Below are 22,715 nucleotides of genomic sequence, written 5' to 3'. Positions count from 1 at the left end.
ATTTTATTTCTTTGTTGGGGTATACTGACAGATAAAATTTTGATGATTTTATTTCTTTGATGGGGGTCTACTGACAGACAAAATATTGATGATTTTATTTCTTTGATGTCTACTGACAGACAAAATATTGATGATTTTATTTCTTTGTTGGGGTATACTGACAGACAAAATATTGATGTTTTTATTTCTTTGATGTCTACTGACAGACAAAATATTAATGATTTTATTTCTTTGTTGGGGTATACTAACAGACAAAATATTGATGATTTTATTTCTTTGATGTCTACTGACAGACAAAATATTAATGATTTTATTTCTTTGTTGGGGTATACTGACAGATAAAATTTTGATGATTTTATTTCTTTGATGGGGGTCTACTGACAGACAAAATATTGATGATTTTATTTCTTTGATGGGGCTCTACTGACAGACAAAGTATTGATGATTTTATTTCTTTGATGTCTACTGACAGACAAAATATTGATGATTTTATTTCTTTGTTGGGGTATACTGACAGACAAAATATTGATGTTTTTATTTCTTTGATGTCTACTGACAGACAAAATATTAATGATTTTATTTCTTTGTTGGGGTATACTAACAGACAAAATATTGATGTTTTTATTTCTTTGATTGATGGGGGTCTACTGACAGACAAAATTTTGATGATTTTATTTCTTTGATGGGGGTCTACTGACAGACAAAATATTGATGATTTTATTTCTTTGTTGGGGTATACTGACAGACAAAAATATTAATCTTATTTCTTTGATGGGGGTCTACTGACAGACAAAATATTGATGATTTTATTTCTTTGATTGATGGGGGTCTACTGACAGACAAAATTTTGATGATTTTATTTCTTTGTTGGGGTATACTGACAGACAAAATATTGATGTTTTTATTTCTTTGATGTCTACTGACAGACAAAATATTGATGTTTTTATTTCTTTGATTTGGGTCTACTGACAGACAAAATATTGATGATTTTATTTCTTTGATGGGGTATACTGACAGACAAAATATTGATGTTTTTATTTCTTTGATGGGGCATACTGAGATATCTGGGGAAAAACACTTTAGAATAAAGTCTGTACAATCTACAACATGTTGTCAAATACCTTAGCACGCTTCCCATTGGCAGGATCTGACACATCTTCATCATTCTCTGCTCCAGATTTAGATTCTTGCTCTGTCTTACTAGACTTGCCTTTTAGGTTTCTGACCCTGCTTCTCACTTGGCTGAGAGGAGTTTCACTGTCATCACTGTCAGAGTCTTTGTTAACCAGCTGCTTAGCTCTTCTCTTAGCCGCTGCATTCCGTCCACCTCGTGTTTTCTGATTCTTAGTTGCTTGCTTGGCTCGTTTGCCATTAGGCTCAGACTGAACAGACTCATCACTACCTGGCTCTGGAGCAGACCGTTTCAACTTGCGCTGAGATTCATGGCCAGGAGAATGTTCAGCGTTCTCACTTATTTTCCTTTCACCTGAAACTGCTGCATTATTCATCTTTTCATCAGAACAAACATTATCTATTTCTTCATTACTGCAAATGGTCCCAGCCAGTTTTCCTTCTGGGTGTGACTCTGTAGTTTGATATTTTTCCTCTTCTGGTTGTGCTGTTGGCTTTGCCAAAGGTTCATCCACTGACAGCACCCTGGTGTCTGGTACCTCTAGGGCTACCTTTGGATCTTCACCTTGCAACTTACTTGCTTCTTCACACTCAACACTGAGCCCATTATCTACAGACTTTTCATCAGCTCCCTTGTGAGAAGTGAGTTGACTCCCTTCACCATTTTCTTCTTTTGTGCTTGTGTCATAAGGTTCAGGTGGTGATTCATTCTTACAACCAGTTATGTTTGTCAAGTCTTTACTGGTACGTACCAGATGGTCCACAGGGATACTAGCCACATCCATTTTTTCTTTACTAGCCACATCCAACTTTACTTGTGTCTTTTTACTTTGGCTATTTGTACAACTTTCTGATATTTCATGTGACTGTTCACAAACAGGTTCACTATCCACTTCATTGACTTGATTTGTTTTAGGCTTCTCTAGCAAATTTTCATTGGCTTCTTTAGTTTCACCCTCTTTAGCTTTTATTTCAAGTTCCACACAGCAGAGTTCCCTTGTAGAGGAACTGTCTACAACATTGGGCATTTGTTTCCCGTTACACGGATGTTTGGTTTTCTCCGCACAGGTTTCCTGTGACCCCCGACCAGCTGACAGGTTTTCATCTTCTTTAATGTCTCCATTAATGTCATGTGCCTGGTGACCTTTTTCTGAGCTGTCTTTATTGAGCAAGAAATGAGGGTCATCTTCCTCATTGAATTTTGTTGTTCCTTTGTCTGGAGGATCTTTAGCACAGACAAGCACTGCTTGAGTACTTTCTTTGCTGTCAGTATCACTTGGGCTTTTAGTGGCTTCTGTCACATTTGTTAAACTTTCAACACTGACAACTTCAACATCTGGCTTGGTAGTCTCACCACTGGTGACACAAGAATCTGCCTTGATAGTCTCACCAGTGGTGACTCCAGAATCTGTCTTGATAGTCTCACCAGTGGTGACTCCAGAATCTGTCTTGATTGTCTCACCAGTGGTGACTCCAGAATCTGTCTTGATAGTCTCACCAGTGGTGACTACAGAATCTGCCTTGATAGTATAACCAGTGGTGACTCCAGAATCTGTCTTGATAGTCTCACCAGTGGTGACTCCAGAATCTGCCTTGATAGTCTCACCAGTGGTGACTCCAGAATCTGCCTTGATAGTCTCACCAGTGGTGACACAAGAATCTGCCTTGATAGTCTCACCAGTGGTGACTCCAGAATCTGCCTTGATAGTCTCACCAGTGGTGACACAAGAATCTGCCTTGATAGTCTCATCAGTGGTGACACAAGAATCTGCCTTGATAGTCTCACCAGTGGTGACTCCAGAATCTGTTTTGGGTATTTCAGAATCTATAGTGTTCTGGATTGTGCTATCAGTTGTGATGAAAGAATCTGTTTTATTTGTTATGCTTTCAGTGGTGATACAAGAATCTACCTTCACAGTCTCACCAGTGGTGACTTCAGAATCTGTTTTGATAGTATCACCAGTGGTGACTACAGAATCTGTCTTACTTGTTATGTTTTCAGTGGTGACACAAGGATCTGCCTTCACAGTCTCACCAGTGGTGACTCCAGAATCTGTTTTGGGTATTTCAGAATCTATAGTGTTCTGGATTGTGCTATCAGTTGTGATGCAAGAATCTGTTTTATTTGTTATGCTTTCAGTGGTGATACAAGAATCTACCTTCACAGTCTCACCAGTGGTGACTTCAGAATCTGTTTTGATAGTATCACCAGTGGTGACTTCAGAATCTGTTTTATTTGTTATGCTTTCAGTGGTGATACAAGGATCTGTTTTCAAAGTCTCACCAGTGGTGACTTCAGAATCTGTCTTACTTGTTGTGCTTTCAGGGGAGATTTCAGAATCTATTCTGGTGGTGCTTTCAGTGGTGACTTGTGTTTTCTTAAGATTATCAGCACTAGTCTGGACTTTCATCACCTGATTCCCTTTAGAGTTGCTCTCAGAAGTTTCAGGAATCTCTTCACCTGCCATCTTCCCTCCACCTGAATGAGAGAGTGTGACTTGTGTTGGTTTGGTCTCTAATGTTCCTGTGCCCTCCTTTTGTCCAGCTAGTTTTTCTTCACTTTCAACATGTCTGTTTACATTTTGAACCTGATCAGTTTCTGGCTCATCTTCAGATTTGACTTCTTGTTTTAGAGGATCTCCAAGTTTTTTCTTGCTTTTCTTTTCCAGCTTGACTTCAACAGACTCCTCTTTAATGATGACCTTTTCAGGTGTGGATTCCTTACTACTTCTTGAACTATCTGTAACAGAAAGGTATCCATAAGCCCGTGTCTCTAGAGAAGAAAATATCTAAATCTTTAACAGTGGCCAGCAACAGCATTCTCAATAGAAAGCTAATAATAGGAAAACATTTCCATTTAACACACCCATAAAAAGAATATAAGATTAGTAAAATGTTAAAACTTCATATGAAAATTTATGTAGCTACTAATTTTTTTTTAAAATGCTCTACAGTTGGAAATGAAAGCTTTATTTGATTATTTAGTAACTGGCGCCACATGTTGCTCAAGTTAAAAAAATAATTCTCCACTCAAGCATGGCTCTGACTACCAAATATAGTTTAGCCCCTGATTTGATTCTTAATGTTTTGACAAAGGTAGGAAACGTGCTGATGATAGAAATAAACCGGAAGTGATCTTCACTAAACTTTCTCGAATATTCTTATAAAACTTGGAATATAGACATGATTTTTAATTACTTAAACTTTTAAAAATAGAATCTCATAGAAAAAAGGATTGCGCACCAAGCGAACGCCAAAACAAAATGTGCATAATAGTGCGCAATATTATTAGTACTTTATAAATTCACATGCGTTTTTTTGAGAAATCGGAAATAGCGTAAATTAGTACTTCCAGTCAACGGAAATTACTCAAAATTTGACAGAAGGTAGAGAATTAGATCTTTTACTTACATGTGAAATTTCATTTATCTATCTGAAATAGTACTCAAGTTATAGGCTTTTGAAAAATTCTAAGTAGAAAAAGTACCACTTCAGGTTATCGGAAATCGCTCAAAAGTTGATCAGTATCTACGATTTTGATAAAATAATTAAATATGAAATTTCATCAACCTAGCTGTAACGGTACTCAAGTTATCGTGTTTACACACAGACAGACAGACACACAGACAAGATTGCAAAATTATGTTTTTCCGTATCAATGAGGTGTAAAACGTCGAGATTTGTAAAAATCTCAATTACAATACTTTCTCTATACTTGGTATATACGAGAAAGTAAAAATGGATCAGTTTTGACTTACTAGTGCTGGCTTTATCTTCTTCTTCTTTCACTGTTTTGTTGGCTTCACTTTGTAGAGAATTGACCAGTCTGGCAAGCTCTTGTCTGTCACTGTTGACAAAGTTGCACACATTTATGTAACAATCAGAAAAGCCACAAAGTTGCATATATTTATGTAACAATCAGAAAAGCCACAAAGTTGCATATATTTATGTAACAATCAGAAAAGCCACAAAGTTGCATATATTTATGTAACAATCAGAAAAGCCACAAAGTTACACATATTTATGTAACAATCAGAAAAGCCATTAAGTTGCACATATTTATGTAACAATAAGAAAAGCCACAAAGTTGCATATATTTATGTAACAATTGGGAATGCCAGCCACAAAATTCAGCCCATTTCCCCTTAGAGTGGACAAAATAACTTAAGTTTTAACAAAAGTTATAGCTTTCATAAAACAAAATTCAGCCCATCTCCCCTTAGAGTGGACAAAATAACTTAAGTTTTAACAAAAGTTATAGCTTTCATAAAACAAAATTCAGCCCATCTCCCCTTAGAGTGGACAAAATAACTTAGGTTTTAACAAAAGTTATAGCTTTCATAAAACAAAATTCAGCCCATTTCCCCTTAGAGTGCACAAAATAACTTAAGTTTTAACAAAAGTTATAGCTTTCATAAAACAATAGAGACTCAAGATGAACACCAGAATGTGAGAAAAGCTTAGCTCTCCCCCTCCCCTCCATTTATGTCATACACATTTTAGCTTCCCCCATCCCATCCCACTAATGTGGAAGGTCTACAAAAATTTAGTAGACCTCTCAAAACATGCTGCAAAAATAGTATTTTTCTGCCTTATATTATTAACAATATATAATATATAATAATAATGCAAAAGTGTGATGTCACACCATCTGAACCTCCCCCTCCCCCCAATCACACACTGTCACAAAATTACAGACCCCCCTTCCCCCTAGGAGCTAGTAATGTTAGGATTTAGTTATTTTTATTATACAGCCTAATGGTAGCCCATTGATGACGTCACGTAAATAATGCGAATTTTACCCCAACCCATTGCGTCAGAAAAAGCCAGAGAGCCACACCAAGAATGACATCGAAAAGTCTACAGCCTCACCCATCTGATATAGCCGATTTGTATTTGGTCCATAACGCACGTGAGATTGTTGATGATGTCATTTGCTATTAGCTATTTTTTCTCACAAAACTTCTGCTATGTTGGGTAGACAAAGGCCACGAAAGTGACGGAGTAACAATGTTAATTTTAGGTTTATACAGAGGTGGATACTGTACCGCCGACGCATGTCGAAAGACAGAAAGGGTCATTAGCGGGAGTCTTGACGATAACGATTTCTACAATGCCAAAATTTTCAAGCTTAAAACGATCTTTTTTTTTAAAACTGCAAACCCTGAAATTTTAAAACTCAAATCTTGCAAATCTGGGAAGAGGAAAAAATATGATTTTCGGAACTGGAAATCTGGGATATCCCAGAAAAGTGGCACCCCTGTAAATAGATGACCCCTTTGGGAACCATGTATTAGGTATCAACAGTTTTATGGAGTCAAAATATTCATGCAGCCTGAACTATGTTGTCATGGCGACCAAGACTGGCAGACCAATATTTACCTGCACACAAGCTGCCAAGTGTCAGCTGCTTCATCATCCTGTTCTTCTCTGTACACCAAAAAATTCATCTCTTTATCCTAATAGAAAAAAAAAACAGCAGGTCTATAGAACAACACACATTATAAAAAACTGTCAGAAGTCTTCCTGGTTTGGCAATCAACCCATTTTTATTTTGTAATGTCAAATAGCAAAAGTTTAGAAACAGCCAATAATAATATCAAATAGCAAAAGTTTAGAAACAGCCAATAATAATATCAAATAGCACAAGTTTAGAAATAGGCAATAGGAATGTCATATTGCACAAGTTTAGAAACAGGCAATAGGAATGTCAAATAGCACAAGTTTAGAAACAGGCAATAGGAATGTCAAATAGCACAAGTTTAGAAACAGGCAATAGGAATGTCATATTGCACAAGTTTAGAAACAGGCAATAGGAATGTCAAATAGCACAAGTTTAGAAACATGCAATTGGAATGTCATATTGCACAAGTTTAGAAACAGCCAATAATAATATCAAATAGCACAAGTTTAGAAACAGCCAATAATAATATCAAATAGCACAAGTTTAGAAACAGGCAATAGGAATGTCATATTGCACAAGTTTAGAAACAGCCAATAATAATATCAAATAGCACAAGTTTAGAAACAGGCAATAGGAATGTCAAATAGCACAAGTTTAGAAACATGCAATAGGAATGTCAAATAGCACAAGTTTAGAAACAGGCAATAGGAATGTCATATTGCACAAGTTTAGAAACAGGCAATAGGAATGTCATATTGCACAAGTTTAGAAACAGGCAATAGGAATGTCATATTGCACAAGTTTAGAAACAGGCAATAGGAATGTCATATTGCACAAGTTTAGAAACAGGCAATAGGAATGTCAAATAGCACAAGTTTAGAAACATGCAATAGGAATGTCAAATAGCACAAGTTTAGAAACAGGCAATAGGAATGTCATATTGCACAAGTTTAGAAACAGGCAATAGGAATGTCATATTGCACAAGTTTAGAAACAGGCAATAGGAATGTCATATTGCACAAGTTTAGAAACAGGCAATAGGAATGTCATATTGCACAAGTTTAGAAACAGGCAATAGTAACATCAAATAGCACAAGTTTAGAAACAGGCAATAGTAACATCAAATAGCACAAGTTTAGAATCCAACTTACCAAGAGGTACCAGTAAGCTTGTCCCTCCTTATCCCTTCCAATAGGAAGCAAACGCATATCTTCTGCACTACTCTCATTTACCTTCTCCTTAAATTTTAGATTGAAGTCAAACTGACATTCCATAAGATTCTGGACACAAAACAAAAATAGGAAGGGCTGTAAATAACTCAATTCCAATTGTGCAGGAGCTAGGCAACTATTTTAGAACTCAGATTTTCAATGAAATTTTAGTTATTCAGTTAAAACAAAAGCAAGCCAATACAAATGAAACATTGACACAGTAAAATAAACTGAGATTATGTTACCTTGAGTATTCTCAGCTTTGTGGCAAGCTTAGCATGCTTGTAGCCATAGCTTTCAACTTCCCAAGCATCAAATTCAGAAAAATGGTGTAAAAACTGTAAGCAATAATTGAACGCAATTATAAAAACTACAAAAAGCTTAAATCTACTGCTTAATTGCACCACAATTGAAACTATTAATGTAAAAAACTAACCTTAACAATACTTTTTTCAAAGCGTTCAGACGTCACAGATGTTTTTCCAATTCTTCTCAGTAGCCTCACATGAATGTCAATAAGGATTTTAGAAACTGGAAAATTGAGGATCACAATTTATTTTTAAAACAGGTAAAAGTACGTTTAACATAATTCTTTTAAATAAACTTCATAAATGAGAGAAAATAAGCATATAATCAAATGTAGTTGGATTATTCAACAATGGCCATTTTGTAAACAGATAAGTTGTTGAGTCACTACAGCTGACATAAAGAGGAGTATAGGCTTAAACCTTTGAAACTAGTTTTTTAATTGCTATCTTAGCAGTTGATCAAGTTGAGATCTGAGATAGGTTGTTGAATAGCACCATAATCTTAGTCAAGTAAGTAAATAACACAGTTAATTTAGTCTCTTTATTATGGTTATTATAAATAAAATTATCTTTTATGAAATCATTGCATTATAGAAGATTTGAAACTAGATACTACAGAAAACAGATTTTTACAGCAAATGACACTCTTTATCATCATTGGTATAATCTTCCTAAACAGGCATTGCACTACAATTTTGTTAATATTAATAAATAAAGCTATGTTTTTGGAAACTGCTTTAGCAATATTTGAAACATTCCTTTTTGCTAATATTTTGTGCTGTGACAGAGGGTGCTAAGTATGCAAATCCTGATGGAAGTTATCATCTCTTGGATTTACACATACTGCAATAATAACGCAAGAAATAATACTTTCCAAAATTATGTAATTTCAGTTTAATTTTAAAAGCTCGGAAATATTTTTCCATGATTTTTTAAATTAAAAAAATGGCACACTAACAGTGTGGAGAGAACACTAGTGTAATAAAATGTACGAGCCGACCCGCAGCGTATCATACGCCGCTATTTAGTTGTTTTATTTTCTACTTTTCAGTAATTCATAATTTGTGAATTCAACAGTCCACTGAAAATATTTGCTTTAAGTTTAAAACACTAACCCCCCCCCCCCCCTGTGAAAGCAGCCTCCTCTTAGTTATTTCTTAGTTACCTCCTGTAAGTTTAAAATCGAACTAAATTATCTGCCCCTAATAGAAACCCGGCTCTACTGCTCTACGCTTTGTAAACATTTAAACATTTAGCGTGACCACAGCTCACCAGACAATGTGGGGGTGGGGTGGGGGTGGTAGTGATAGTGATAGAGAGAAAGAGAGGGGACTGCAAGGAGGCGCTTGCAGCTTGTTTTCTAACGGCTCCCAGGAGAGAATTATATATATAGATTAAAATATGTTAATGTATTCTTCTGCAGCATATGTAATTTATTCTGCTTAGAATGTTATATGCTCACATTTTACTATGAATTCCAGAGTTTAAATTTATTATTTTTATCACAGCATTTACACTTACAATATGTCTATTATACTTGACCTACATATATGTATGCTCTGATTTTTCAGAAGAGTGTTCATACGTCAAAGAGTAGAAAGCGCATCATATTTCCTAGCACACAGCTGATTGCAAATTGATAAATGTAACTAGTATATACTAATCTTGAATTTTTGAGCACACACTTTCAAAATTTATATTTTCTCTACAAAAAGAATAAGATTTATTTCATAATTATTTATTGACTCTTTTTAATGTTTTAGCATACATTTTTATTGAAAATTTTTATTGCCTAAAGAATCACAAATTTGCCTTTGCATTAACCCTTTGTAGTTATGTAGCTAGGCCAATGCAAAAATTTAATTTCAGTAAAACAATATAAAAGTTACATATTTGGATAGGGGCTGTCAATCTGATTACAGATCAGTTTAAATTTTCAAAATCTGACCATAAACAAAAAAGTTATGAATTTTTCTGTCATAAAAAAATAGCAGTTTTTTCAGACAACCGGGGTAGACCCTGAAAGAGGAAAAATACTGGGAGGGTATGGACCAAATTTTAAAGAGTTTTTCACTAAAAGTGGTATTAAAGCAAGCAGACTTCATCAATTGATGTCATGTTATGGTATTTTATAGATTTTTGTATGCCGAATCCAATGATGCTATTTTAAAAAGTGTCCTTCGATTACATAATCGACTAATCTCATAGATTATGTAATACCCCCCCTTTCAATTTTTTTAAAACATCTAATAATCAATGTGATAAGAAGTAATTGTTTAAATGTAACACTGTTTTAATCTATAATATGACATTTATATATGCTAAAGCTAATGGTAGTATTTAAAATGGTCCAACATTGTTACATAACTATCAAATGTTAAGGTTATGTAATACCACCCTTTGCTCAAAATATACCATTAATTAGTTTTGAAATCACTTTTGCTCATTGTCAGTTAACTTCAAGTTAACAGCCTACTAAAAGAATATATAACTAATCAAGTTTTACAATACAAAGGGAAGAATGCTATTACAATAGTAAATTTGTGATTATGTAACTTCTTAAAAGATGTTATGTAATCTATGTCCAATACTTTAGGCCTACTCTATTCCAAAATTTAGGCCTATTTCATTATAATTATATTTCTTGTTATTTTGCTATAAAATTAGTCTAGTCACAAATGTGTCTGATCAGAATCAGAGTGTGCTTTATGATAATTACGTAATATTATTACCCATATTAAAATTATTCCTTTTTACAATTTCAATAAAATATTTTTTGGAGGAAAATTTTTTTTTAAAAACTTGCACAAGGTATAGATCTAGTGTAAGTTATAGGTCTATAACATAAATTATATTTAAGCCCAATGTTTATGCTAGTAGTAAGTAGGCTTATGTATTTTTGTAGGCCTACCAGTTGGCCTTTTACAATTAAAAACTTTCTTAAGAAAAAAGCACGTGTTTGAGTGCTTGACTGTGTAGATCTTGTAGACTCTAGAAATTGTGTAAGATCACCATGTTTGGCTATACACAGACACGTGTACCACCATCAGCTTTTGCCTAGATTTTGTTTAATCTGACTAGCCAGATCTTCTGACCAACGAATTTTATTGCCCTATTACGTAAACACGACCGCTGGATAGGCTAGTCAGCCAACCCGATGAACGTGTCAGACGAATATTATGTACTTTCAGAGACAAAAGTCTGGCAAGATTTCTTGATCTATGCCCGAGGGTTAGTAACATCAACTCCACAAAGTGAAGGGGGAGGTAGGTGGGGTATGAATCCACCACGAACTGAGTAGGTACCGTACGGGTGTTGTACAACATCAAAGGCGACGACCATCGGCTCGTCGCGTCACTGACTAGTGGGGGCGGGGTGAGGCTTACGTAGGCTATGGGTGTTACGTTGGGTGTTATACAGAATGCCCACCCACACCCACCCCATCCCTTTTTGGTCAATTATTACAGGCTAGTATCCTCCACGTTGTTAAGCGTATTTAAATGTGTAGTGAAAAAAAGGGGGACCGGGAAAAAAATTAAAGCCGTTTTTATGAAAAAGAAATGCTCTAATTTTAAATGAAATTAGGGTACGCGAAACGCAGAATTGTTATAATCGGACAGTAACCACCTGGATTAATTTTAAAAACAAGATAAATTTGAAACCTGAGCCGTAAATATTAATAAGACTTTTTCCCCCTTCAAATGGGTAAGGACAAAATTATGAAACATGCCTGTCGGCTTATAGATCTAATCTATATAAAATAGAAATAGCCGTCGAGTCTAACACGGGAACACATGTAGGCCTATCTATCTTTAGAAATTGTTTACAGTATCATCCAATCGGATCGACCGCCTAGCGTCACATGACCAGGCATTCGGATGTGCCACACGGTGTGTAGATCGACACAGCAGAGGACGCAGTCGGACAGCGGTCGGCGCGTTAATTTTAATTTTTGCTCCATTTTAAAATGTATGGGCGGCTTTATTTGGGGGTATTGTAGAGAAAATCATACATATAAATAAACGTCCAGATTTCAGCAATACAGCGCAGGGTTCAAATTAAAAATCGGTCTATAAATAACCCGGGAAACTTGGTTCAACTTTGCTGTACGATATCTCCGAAAGTATTTAATATATTTTGACGACGAACCCTGCGCTGTATACGTCTACATCTAATCTGTATGTCTGTCAAGTTTCACTGTTGTAGTATGTAAACTCGATTCGTGTATAAATATTTTGTAACGCGTCGTCTGTTTAAAGACGGCGATTCGAAGCACAGCCGAGCGGTTCAGTCGGACAGCGGTCGGCGCGTTATGTTTTGATTTTCGGTCCACTTCAAAGTCTATAGACGTCTCTATCTTAGGGCATTATAGTACATATCATACATATTAATAAACGTCCAGATTTCAGCAATACAGCGCAGGGTTCAAATTAAAAATCGGTCTATAAATAACCCTGGAAACTTGGTTCAACTTTGCTGTACGATATCTCCAAAAGTATTTAATATATTTTGACGACGAACCCTGCGCTGTATACGTCTACATCTAATCTGTATTTCTGCCAAGTTTCACAGTTGTAGTACGAAAACTCGAAGAGTCTATAGACTCAAAGTAACACCCCTGTTTTAAAAACAGGGATGTGACCAGACCAGGAAAAAAAATTAGGAAATTTTCTTCGGCCAAGAACTCAATATGTTTTATCTATTTTTTTTTATCGCAGTTAAAGCAGTCTCACGCCATTACTGTTCTAATTAATCGTTTAATATAGCTAATATTATAAATAAAAGAAGTTTATGTTACTCTAAAATTACATTGAAAGTCTTGTCTAATTGCAATTTAATGTTTAATTTATAAACAACTTTTTAAAAAAAAATTACATTTACAATATAACAAAAGTGGCAAATGAGTTCAACATTTAGTTAATTTAAAGTGTACTGTTCTAGTCTAGTTACACTTTTCTTTTCAATTTTAAATTATGCCTTATATCCTTTTAAAGATTGGCGTGGTAAAAATGTTAGTCTTCAACTGTAAAATGCCTAGATTCAGATTAATTGTAATTTGAAAGTTTTGGGTTCAGGTGATGGAAAATGAAATTGACCAGATTAGCTGAAATTAGAAAGTGTCTGATATGTGAACCAAAGTTAATCATTTGGATAGGCAAACCACATCGTAATTTTGTTTTTTGACTGGCTGTAAATTGTTTGTGTTTCAGGTCATCCATAAATGACGTCACATTTTTGTTACGATTTTTACCTCCCCTCTCCATCACAAAAGACAGACCCCCCCCCCCCCTAAAATGACGTCACACCTCAGCCAACAACCTCTCCCCCACTCCTCAAAATTGAATTTGAATTTTTTTTTTAAATCGATTTTTTTTCTAAAATATTGACTGAGCTCGACCAACGTAAGGTATTTTAATTAATTTATATTACAATTTTAAAAAGTTTTCTAAAATGCGTAATAACGGCTAAAATTCAGTTTCTAACATAACTTATTTAAAATAAAAAATATGACGTCACACTATCTGACCCCCTCCCCCTCATTACACGTCACAAAATTACGGATCCCCCCCCCCGAGTGTGACGTTATTTATGGAAGACCCCTTTTTAAAAACAGTCCATATCGTATTTTTTCTTCGGAGTCATGTTGAGATCAGTTTTTTTTTTTTTTAAATCTGTAGGCCTATAGCATAGGTATTGCAGGAACAGCTATTTGAAATTACTGTGACGTCATTTTAATTTTTTCCCACAAGCAGTACCAAACACGTACTTGGGGGTCAAGGTGAGGTCACAAGAGCCACGGTTGCTACGGGGGGGGGGGGGGGGGGGGGGGGGGGGTTAGTCTGGTCTTCATAGTCACCTTTTGCGAGGATTTTAATATTAATTTTAGATAGCTAAATAAAATCAGAGAGACTGTAGATTTGGGTGGGTTAAAATACAGAAAGGTAAATTAGGCTATATCGATAGCTAGGATACCAGGCTTGTGAGATGCGAGTCATTTGAATAAAGGCATTATTTTAGATTACTTTTCCCGCGTTTTTGATAAATATTCAACTGATATCAGCGGAAAATTTGGACAAAAAATTTGCGTTCTGAAAAAATACTGAAATTCTGAATCTTGACCTAGATCAATATTTCATCTTAATCTAGCACCGTCAGACCTAGAGCAATCGTCTAATTAAAAAGAAATGTGCATATTTGACCTAAGTACTGTAATTCTCGATTTAAATACGAATATATGGAATGCGCAAGTCGGCCGTTTCCTTACATGTCATTTTCGTTGGTTTTTTTTTCCTAATTTTTAAAAACTTCGGCAAAAATCGAAGATCTGCGGAAAAATTCGGCAAAAATTAAATCAGCGGAGGAAAATTGCAGCTGAAACGGAAAAATCGGATTTCCGCTAAAATTCGGAAAAGTCACATCCCTGTAAAAAGGCGAAAAAGCCTCCCCCCTAATCGGCACGTCGCCGCGGAGGGTAAAAAATGCTATTTAATCGGTGATTTCTTCAACGTTTGAAATCATAATAAAATCAAAATTATACAGTTTAAAAGGTTATTCAATTACTAACAGATTGGTGTATAACATGTTAATATAAACACAATAAAATCATGCAAAAAACAGAGTTAAACATGCAGGGGGTAGGGAAAAGCCGATTTGTCCGATTTTCTCGGCAACGGCATTGGCCTAGCTAGTTATAGCTATGTGGTAGGCCAGCACGAATGCACAGGGAAAAAATTCAGATCTGCAGTACAGGGGTGGGTTTGGTGCAGTGATGCTCCTGAACTACTGCCAAAAGGTACAGAAATTCTAAAGATACATTTTAAAAGATAAATGGACGGCTGAACTGCAGTTATCAAGTATCAGTTAAAGTATAAATTTTGATATTTTACATGAATTTAGTCTTTTCTAAATGTAGCTCAGCTTTCATGTAAATTGCATCCAGTCGCAATAGGCCTAATTTTTATATCAGCTTGTCAGCCATTCAACGATCTATCATGTAGATCAGGGGTCTCCAAACTACGGCCTGTGAAGTCATCTCATCCGGCCCTCGGAGATCTTTTTGTCGAAGGAAAGGTAAAACCTTTGTTAGGCGTCGGAAATTATCGGGTAATGTTTGTTGAGTTTCGGTAACTAGAGTTACGGTAAACCATAGTTTATTTGACCACTGAAATATAAATAAATTGAAAGTCGATTGTAGTAAATTAATGTTTTAATTTTTTAAGTTTAATCGACAAATGGAAACAAGAATAAATATAATAGTAGATTTAAATTAGTAGATCTAAAAATAAAAAAAAAATATAAAATATAATAAATAAATAAATATATAAATATAATAAATGAAGTCAAATGTAATAATTTAATATTTTTGGCTTGCAGCGGATTTGCGACCATTAATTAATTAGATCTAGATCTAGCTAGATATCTAGATGCTAGGCCAAGTAAAAAAATCTAGATTACAAAAATAGTAAAAATGATTACAAAATGTAAAAATTATTACAAAAATAAATCTATCCAAATTTTAAACATTCTGTATAAAAATAAAAGATGACGTCAAATAAAGTATGGTTTACAGTACTTCCGGTGAATTCCGGAAGTGTGTGACAGACTTTGGCATTGTTTTACTGTTTTTTACTGCTATACGATTCCGGAATAATAACCGATGCTAAACTAAGGTTTTACCGAAGGAAAAACCGTTTGTTGGTGATGGCTGAGGAACTTTGCCCAGAAAAATAAAAGACATGCGAGGAAGAAACTGGCCCCTGAACTGAAATTCGATAGTTAATGAGGCCCTCGGACTGAAAAGTTTGGAGACCCCTGATGTAGATCATGTGTAGTAGACGCCAAACAGAGTTACCTATCTATATATTATTGCGTGAATGCTATTTTTGGCAACAGTGCCAAAACATGGTTGAAAAAAAAAACCAACTAAAAAGTGGTTATAAAAAGCGAGTCAGGGGAGGTAATTCAACTTGCGTTATGAGACTAGCTACATTTGTGAATAGCGAGTGGTCTAATTATAAATAAAGATAGAATGTCTAGATCTACATCTATCTCTAGGCTAAATCTTTAATTATTTGTTTAGATCTCTATCGTATAATAAAATTATATCTAGATCCTAGAATCTAGATCTAGATCTAGTAGATGAATCTAGATTTCTAGATTCTAGTTGTTAGCATTGCCGATTGCCTGCAGGACTCGCTCTCGGCGTTGTTGCACATGACTTGTATCGAGAAAATTCTAGTTATCCTACCATCGTTAGAGGTATCCTCCAAATATCTTTGTAGATCAGTATATGTAACGTGTGGTAAACCGAGTGGTTCTGAGAATTTATCAAAAAATGAACAAATTACTGCGAAGTTTGGGTCTTTGTGACAGTCGCCTTCGCCTACAGACGCCATATTTATAAAATAGTTCTATTATGCTAATAATAGAATACATGCCAGATTAAGCAGAGTTAAAATGCTAATTTCTTAACCAGAATTTTTCTACATAAAAAAATTAGAGGATGAATAATAGTATTTTTTCTCTTCTAGATAATTAGCAAGTACTAATTTAATAAAGTACTACAGCAAAATATTTCTTGATCTTTCTAGAAAAAAATTGTAAATTTATTATCTCTTGACAAATATAGTATTATTAAAAGAGAACCATAAATTTCAAAGATACGAAAGAGAAGATATTTTATTTCAAGAGTTTTAAAGGAAAGCCTAAATTTCAATATAGATCAAGTTTTTTTTTTCCATTTAATTAAAAAAAATAGAAGAATCCAGAACCAATTCCAAATTGGCAACGAAATAAAAGCTGTGTGTAACGAAGGGAAGTAAGCCCAATTTTTTTGACGATTTTCTCTTAATTTTCTGTTATCTGTTACTGCTGTCAGTAGATCCGAAACGGACAGCTTCGACCAATCTATGATGTCTTCCATCCAGTGACGTCTTTGCCTACCCCTTCTTCTACCTACTGACACAGTTCCTTGTATTAGTGTTTTAAATTGGCCGTTGGTTCGTGTAACATGTCAAGACTGCTTGGGTGGCACTGCACTCCCCACCCCCACCCCATAGCACCTCTACCCGTCCCGGAACGAAATAAATTTCATGTAAATACAAATGTCCGCCTACGCCCCCCCCCCCCTCCAGGAAAAATTAGTCCCGTCCCCCCTCGAAAAAGTACGCACATTGTGTATTATGTTGTACAGACCTAATCTTGTCACTTTTTAAAAATCTGCTTGACTATGTGTGCCCCCAGCCGCTGTTTCATTTGTTTTCAATTTAATTTAGAAATGTTGAAATTTAAAAAACAAAACGATAATTATTTGCTTTACACATTGCAGTTACTGTTGTTGTTTTTTTAATGCGCCACAAATGGAAATCAGTTTAATTTTTTAACCTATGTTAAGATAACTCTGTCAATATCGTTTATTCACACATAAATTAAAACGGTGTTGTCCCTTTTGCTTTCTCGTTAAGGTCGCTTTTCCTTTGCGTTTTTTTTTTTCCGTTGCGCATCTTTCTGGTCACCGTCAGCCTAGTTTTTAATTTTTAATTTACACCAGGACTCATTGTCTGTCACACATAAATGACGTCACACTCGTAGGGATAGGGGGGTCCGTAATTTTGTGACGGTGTGTGAGGAGGGGGAGGGGGGGGGGGGTAGGTTCAGATGGTGCGACGTCACACTTTTGCATTATAAAAAAGCAATGTTAGAAAACTAATTTTAGACGCTATTTCGCGTTTAAGAAAACTGCTCTTTTAATAAATTGTAATAGCAGTTGATTAAAATACTCTGTTCAGACAAGATTTTGGAAAAATATCGATGTTTAAAAAAAAAATTCGACTGCAATTTTGAGGGGGGGGGGGGGGGGGTTCGTAGGCTGAGGTGTGACGTCATATTAGGGGGGGGGTCTGGCTTTTTATGACGATGTGTGACGGAGGGGAGGGGGGAGGTAAAAATCGTCCAAAAAAGCGTGACGTCATTTATGGATGACCCCTACAGGCCTTTAAAAGACTGAGTCGTTTTAGCTAGACGGGAATTGAACCCACCACTCCACAGGACAGGGTGGTGGGTTCGGGTACCATATGGCGAACAGATGTTTGACATACCTCTGTCTACGTTTGGTAAGGAAATAATAATTTATGTCTATATAGCTATTCCGCTAACAAGGCATGTTTCCAATTATTGATCTCTGTGGTTTGTCTGTGTGTGGCTGGTCTCTGTGGTTAAGTCTTGTCTGTGTGTGGCTGGTCTCTGTGGGTTGTCTGTGTGTGGCTGGTCTCTGTGGATTGTCTGTGTGTGGCTGGTCTCTGTGGGTTGTCTGTGTGTGACTGGTCTCTGTGGATTGTCTGTGTGTGGCTGGTCTCTGTGGATTGTCTGTGTGTGGCTGGTCTCTGTGGATTGTCTGTGTGTGGCTGGTCTCTGTGGATTGTCTGTGTGTGGCTGGTCTCTGTGGTTTGTCTGTGTGTGGCTGGTCTCTGTGGTTAAGTCTTGTCTGTGTGTGGCTGGTCTCTGTGGATTGTCTGTGTGTGGCTGGTCTCTGTGGGTTGTCTGTGTGTGGCTGGTCTCTGTGGGTTGTCTGTGTGTGGCTGGTCTCTGTGGTTTGTCTGTGTGTGGCTGGTCTCTGTGGTTTGTCTGTGTGTGGCTGGTCTCTGTGGTTAAGTCTTGTCTGTGTGTGGCTGGTCTCTGTGGTTAAGTCTTGTCTGTGTGTGGCTGGTCTCTGTGGTTAAGTCTTGTCTGTGTGTGGCTGGTCTCTGTGGTTTGTCTGTGTGTGGCTGGTCTCTGTGGTTAAGTCTTGTCTGTGTGTGGCTGGTCTCTGTGGGTTGTCTGTGTGTGGCTGGTCTCTGTGGTTAAGTCTTGTCTGTGTGTGGCTGGTCTCTGTGGGTTGTCTGTGTGTGGCTGGTCTCTGTGGTTAAGTCTTGTCTGTGTGTGGCTGGTCTCTGTGGTTAAGTCTTGTCTGTGTGTGGCTGGTCTCTGTGGTTAAGTCTTGTCTGTGTGTGGCTGGTCTCTGTGGATTGTCTGTGTGTGGCTGGTCTCTGTGGTTTGTCTGTGTGTGGCTGGTCTCTGTGGATTGTCTGTGTGTGGCTGGTCTCTGTGGTTTGTCTGTGTGTGGCTGGTCTCTGTGGTTTGTCTGTGTGTGACTGGTCTCTGTGGATTGTCTGTGTGTGGCTGGTCTCTGTGGTTTGTCTGTGTGTGGCTGGTCTCTGTGGATTGTCTGTGTGTGGCTGGTCTCTGTGGATTGTCTGTGTGTGGCTGGTTTCTGTGGATTGTCTGTGTGTGGCTGGTCTCTGTGGTTAAGTCTTGTCTGTGTGTGGCTGGTCTCTGTGGTTAAGTCTTGTCTGTGTGTGACTGGTCTCTGTGGATTGTCTGTGTGTGACTGGTCTCTGTGGATTGTCTGTGTGTGGCTGGTCTCTGTGGATTGTCTGTGTGTGGCTGGTCTCTGTGGTTTGTCTGTGTGTGGCTGGTCTCTGTGGGTTGTCTGTGTGTGGCTGGTCTCTGTGGGTTGTCTGTGTGTGGCTGGTCTCTGTGGTTTGTCTGTGTGTGGCTGGTCTCTGTGGTTAAGTCTTGTCTGTGTGTGGCTGGTCTCTGTGGTTAAGTCTTGTCTGTGTGTGGCTGGTCTCTGTGGATTGTCTGTGTGTGGCTGGTCTCTGTGGTTAAGTCTTGTCTGTGTGTGGCTGGTCTCTGTGGGTTGTCTGTGTGTGGCTGGTCTCTGTGGTTAAGTCTTGTCTGTGTGTGACTGGTCTCTGTGGATTGTCTGTGTGTGGCTGGTCTCTGTGGTTAAGTCTTGTCTGTGTGTGACTGGTCTCTGTGGATTGTCTGTGTGTGGCTGGTCTCTGTGGATTGTCTGTGTGTGGCTGGTCTCTGTGGTTAAGTCTTGTCTGTGTGTGGCTGGTCTCTGTGGGTTGTCTGTGTGTGGCTGGTCTCTGTGGGTTGTCTGTGTGTGGCTGGTCTCTGTGGGTTGTCTGTGTGTGGCTGGTCTCTGTGGGTTGTCTGTGTGTGGCTGGTCTCTGTGGGTTGTCTGTGTGTGGCTGGTCTCTGTGGTTAAGTCTTGTCTGTGTGTGGCTGGTCTCTGTGGTTAAGTCTTGTCTGTGTGTGACTGGTCTCTGTGGATTGTCTGTGTGTGGCTGGTCTCTGTGGTTAAGTCTTGTCTGTGTGTGGCTGGTCTCTGTGGGTTGTCTGTGTGTGTGGCTGGTCTCTGTGGTTAAGTCTTGTCTGTGTGTGGCTGGTCTCTGTGGGTTGTCTGTGTGTGTGGCTGGTCTCTGTGGTTAAGTCTTGTCTGTGTGTGGCTGGTCTCTGTGGATTGTCTGTGTGTGGCTGGTCTCTGTGGTTAAGTCTTGTCTGTGTGTGGCTGGTCTCTGTGGATTGTCTGTGTGTGGCTGGTCTCTGTGGTTAAGTCTTGTCTGTGTGTGGCTGGTCTCTGTGGTTAAGTCTTGTCTGTGTGTGGCTGGTCTCTGTGGGTTGTCTGTGTGTGGCTGGTCTCTGTGGGTTGTCTGTGTGTGGCTGGTCTCTGTGGGTTGTCTGTGTGTGGCTGGTCTCTGTGGGTTGTCTGTGTGTGGCTGGTCTCTGTGGGTTGTCTGTGTGTGGCTGGTCTCTGTGGTTAAGTCTTGTCTGTGTGTGGCTGGTCTCTGTGGGTTGTCTGTGTGTGGCTGGTCTCTGTGGGTTGTCTGTGTGTGGCTGGTCTCTGTGGATTGTCTGTGTGTGGCTGGTTTCTGTGGATTGTCTGTGTGTGGCTGGTCTCTGTGGGTTGTCTGTGTGTGGCTGGTCTCTGTGGGTTGTCTGTGTGTGGCTGGTCTCTGTGGGTTGTCTGTGTGTGGCTGGTCTCTGTGGATTGTCTGTGTGTGGCTGGTCTCTGTGGATTGTCTGTGTGTGACTGGTCTCTGTGGTTAAGTCTTGTCTGTGTGTGGCTGGTCTCTGTGGATTGTCTGTGTGTGGCTGGTCTCTGTGGATTGTCTGTGTGTGACTGGTCTCTGTGGTTAAGTCTTGTCTGTGTGTGGCTGGTCTCTGTGGATTGTCTGTGTGTGGCTGGTCTCTGTGGTTAAGTCTTGTCTGTGTGTGGCTGGTCTCTGTGGTTAAGTCTTGTCTGTGTGTGGCTGGTCTCTGTGGGTTGTCTGTGTGTGGCTGGTCTCTGTGGGTTGTCTGTGTGTGGCTGGTCTCTGTGGGTTGTCTGTGTGTGGCTGGTCTCTGTGGATTGTCTGTGTGTGGCTGGTCTCTGTGGTTAAGTCTTGTCTGTGTGTGGCTGGTCTCTGTGGGTTGTCTGTGTGTGGCTGGTCTCTGTGGATTGTCTGTGTGTGACTGGTCTCTGTGGATTGTCTGTGTGTGGCTGGTTTCTGTGGATTGTCTGTGTGTGGCTGGTCTCTGTGGTTAAGTCTTGTCTGTGTGTGGCTGGTCTCTGTGGTTTGTCTGTGTGTGGCTGGTCTCTGTGGGTTGTCTGTGTGTGGCTGGTCTCTGTGGGTTGTCTGTGTGTGGCTGGTCTCTGTGGTTTGTCTGTGTGTGGCTGGTCTCTGTGGTTTGTCTGTGTGTGGCTGGTCTCTGTGGATTGTCTGTGTGTGGCTGGTCTCTGTGGGTTGTCTGTGTGTGGCTGGTTTCTGTGGATTGTCTGTGTGTGGCTGGTCTCTGTGGTTAAGTCTTGTCTGTGTGTGGCTGGTCTCTGTGGGTTGTCTGTGTGTGGCTGGTCTCTGTGGGTTGTCTGTGTGTGGCTGGTCTCTGTGGATTGTCTGTGTGTGGCTGGTCTCTGTGGTTTGTCTGTGTGTGGCTGGTCTCTGTGGTTAAGTCTTGTCTGTGTGTGGCTGGTCTCTGTGGGTTGTCTGTGTGTGGCTGGTCTCTGTGGGTTGTCTGTGTGTGGCTGGTCTCTGTGGATTGTCTGTGTGTGGCTGGTCTCTGTGGTTTGTCTGTGTGTGGCTGGTCTCTGTGGTTAAGTCTTGTCTGTGTGTGGCTGGTCTCTGTGGATTGTCTGTGTGTGGCTGGTCTCTGTGGTTAAGTCTTGTCTGTGTGTGGCTGGTCTCTGTGGTTATGTCTTGTCTGTGTGTGGCTGGTCTCTGTGGATTGTCTGTGTGTGGCTGGTCTCTGTGGATTGTCTGTGTGTGGCTGGTCTCTGTGGGTTGTCTGTGTGTGGCTGGTCTCTGTGGATTGTCTGTGTGTGGCTGGTCTCTGTGGTTAAGTCTTGTCTGTGTGTGGCTGGTCTCTGTGGTTAAGTCTTGTCTGTGTGTGGCTGGTCTCTGTGGTTAAGTCTTGTCTGTGTGTGGCTGGTCTCTGTGGTTAAGTCTTGTCTGTGTGTGGCTGGTCTCTGTGGGTTGTCTGTGTGTGGCTGGTCTCTGTGGGTTGTCTGTGTGTGGCTGGTCTCTGTGGATTGTCTGTGTGTGGCTGGTCTCTGTGGGTTGTCTGTGTGTGGCTGGTCTCTGTGGATTGTCTGTGTGTGGCTGGTTTCTGTGGATTGTCTGTGTGTGGCTGGTCTCTGTGGGTTGTCTGTGTGTGGCTGGTCTCTGTGGTTAAGTCTTGTCTGTGTGTGGCTGGTCTCTGTGGGTTGTCTGTGTGTGTGGCTGGTCTCTGTGGTTAAGTCTTGTCTGTGTGTGGCTGGTCTCTGTGGATTGTCTGTGTGTGGCTGGTTTCTGTGGATTGTCTGTGTGTGGCTGGTCTCTGTGGGTTGTCTGTGTGTGGCTGGTCTCTGTGGATTGT

General features: G+C 38.9%; 1 protein-coding gene across 2 annotated transcripts in view; it reads right to left on the bottom strand.

Annotated features, from left to right (window-relative positions):
* Window positions 1–16,466, bottom strand: part of LOC131956927 (uncharacterized) — a 28,442-nt gene extending 11,976 nt beyond the window's left edge. For both annotated transcript variants that reach the window (XM_059321564.1, XM_059321565.1), the window contains exons 1-7: window positions 16,303–16,466; window positions 8,183–8,277; window positions 7,992–8,084; window positions 7,687–7,815; window positions 6,514–6,590; window positions 4,890–4,978; window positions 1,122–3,871 (exon numbers count right to left, since the gene is read on the bottom strand). In XM_059321564.1, coding sequence (XP_059177547.1) covers window positions 1,122–3,871; window positions 4,890–4,978; window positions 6,514–6,590; window positions 7,687–7,815; window positions 7,992–8,084; window positions 8,183–8,277; window positions 16,303–16,450 — 3,381 coding nt within the window. In that variant the 5' untranslated portion in view covers window positions 16,451–16,466. The remainder of the gene's footprint in view (window positions 1–1,121; window positions 3,872–4,889; window positions 4,979–6,513; window positions 6,591–7,686; window positions 7,816–7,991; window positions 8,085–8,182; window positions 8,278–16,302) is intronic.
* Between the last annotated feature and the right edge of the window lie 6,249 nt (window positions 16,467–22,715).

This window comes from Physella acuta, unplaced genomic scaffold (genome assembly GCF_028476545.2).
Source record: "Physella acuta isolate Inbredline_101_S28 unplaced genomic scaffold, ASM2847654v3 ptg001187l, whole genome shotgun sequence".
In the NCBI taxonomy this organism is placed as follows: Eukaryota; Metazoa; Mollusca; class Gastropoda; family Physidae; genus Physella; species Physella acuta.
The sequence above is the reverse complement of the archived record's forward strand: the minus strand, read 5'-3'. Positions and strand labels throughout refer to the sequence as shown.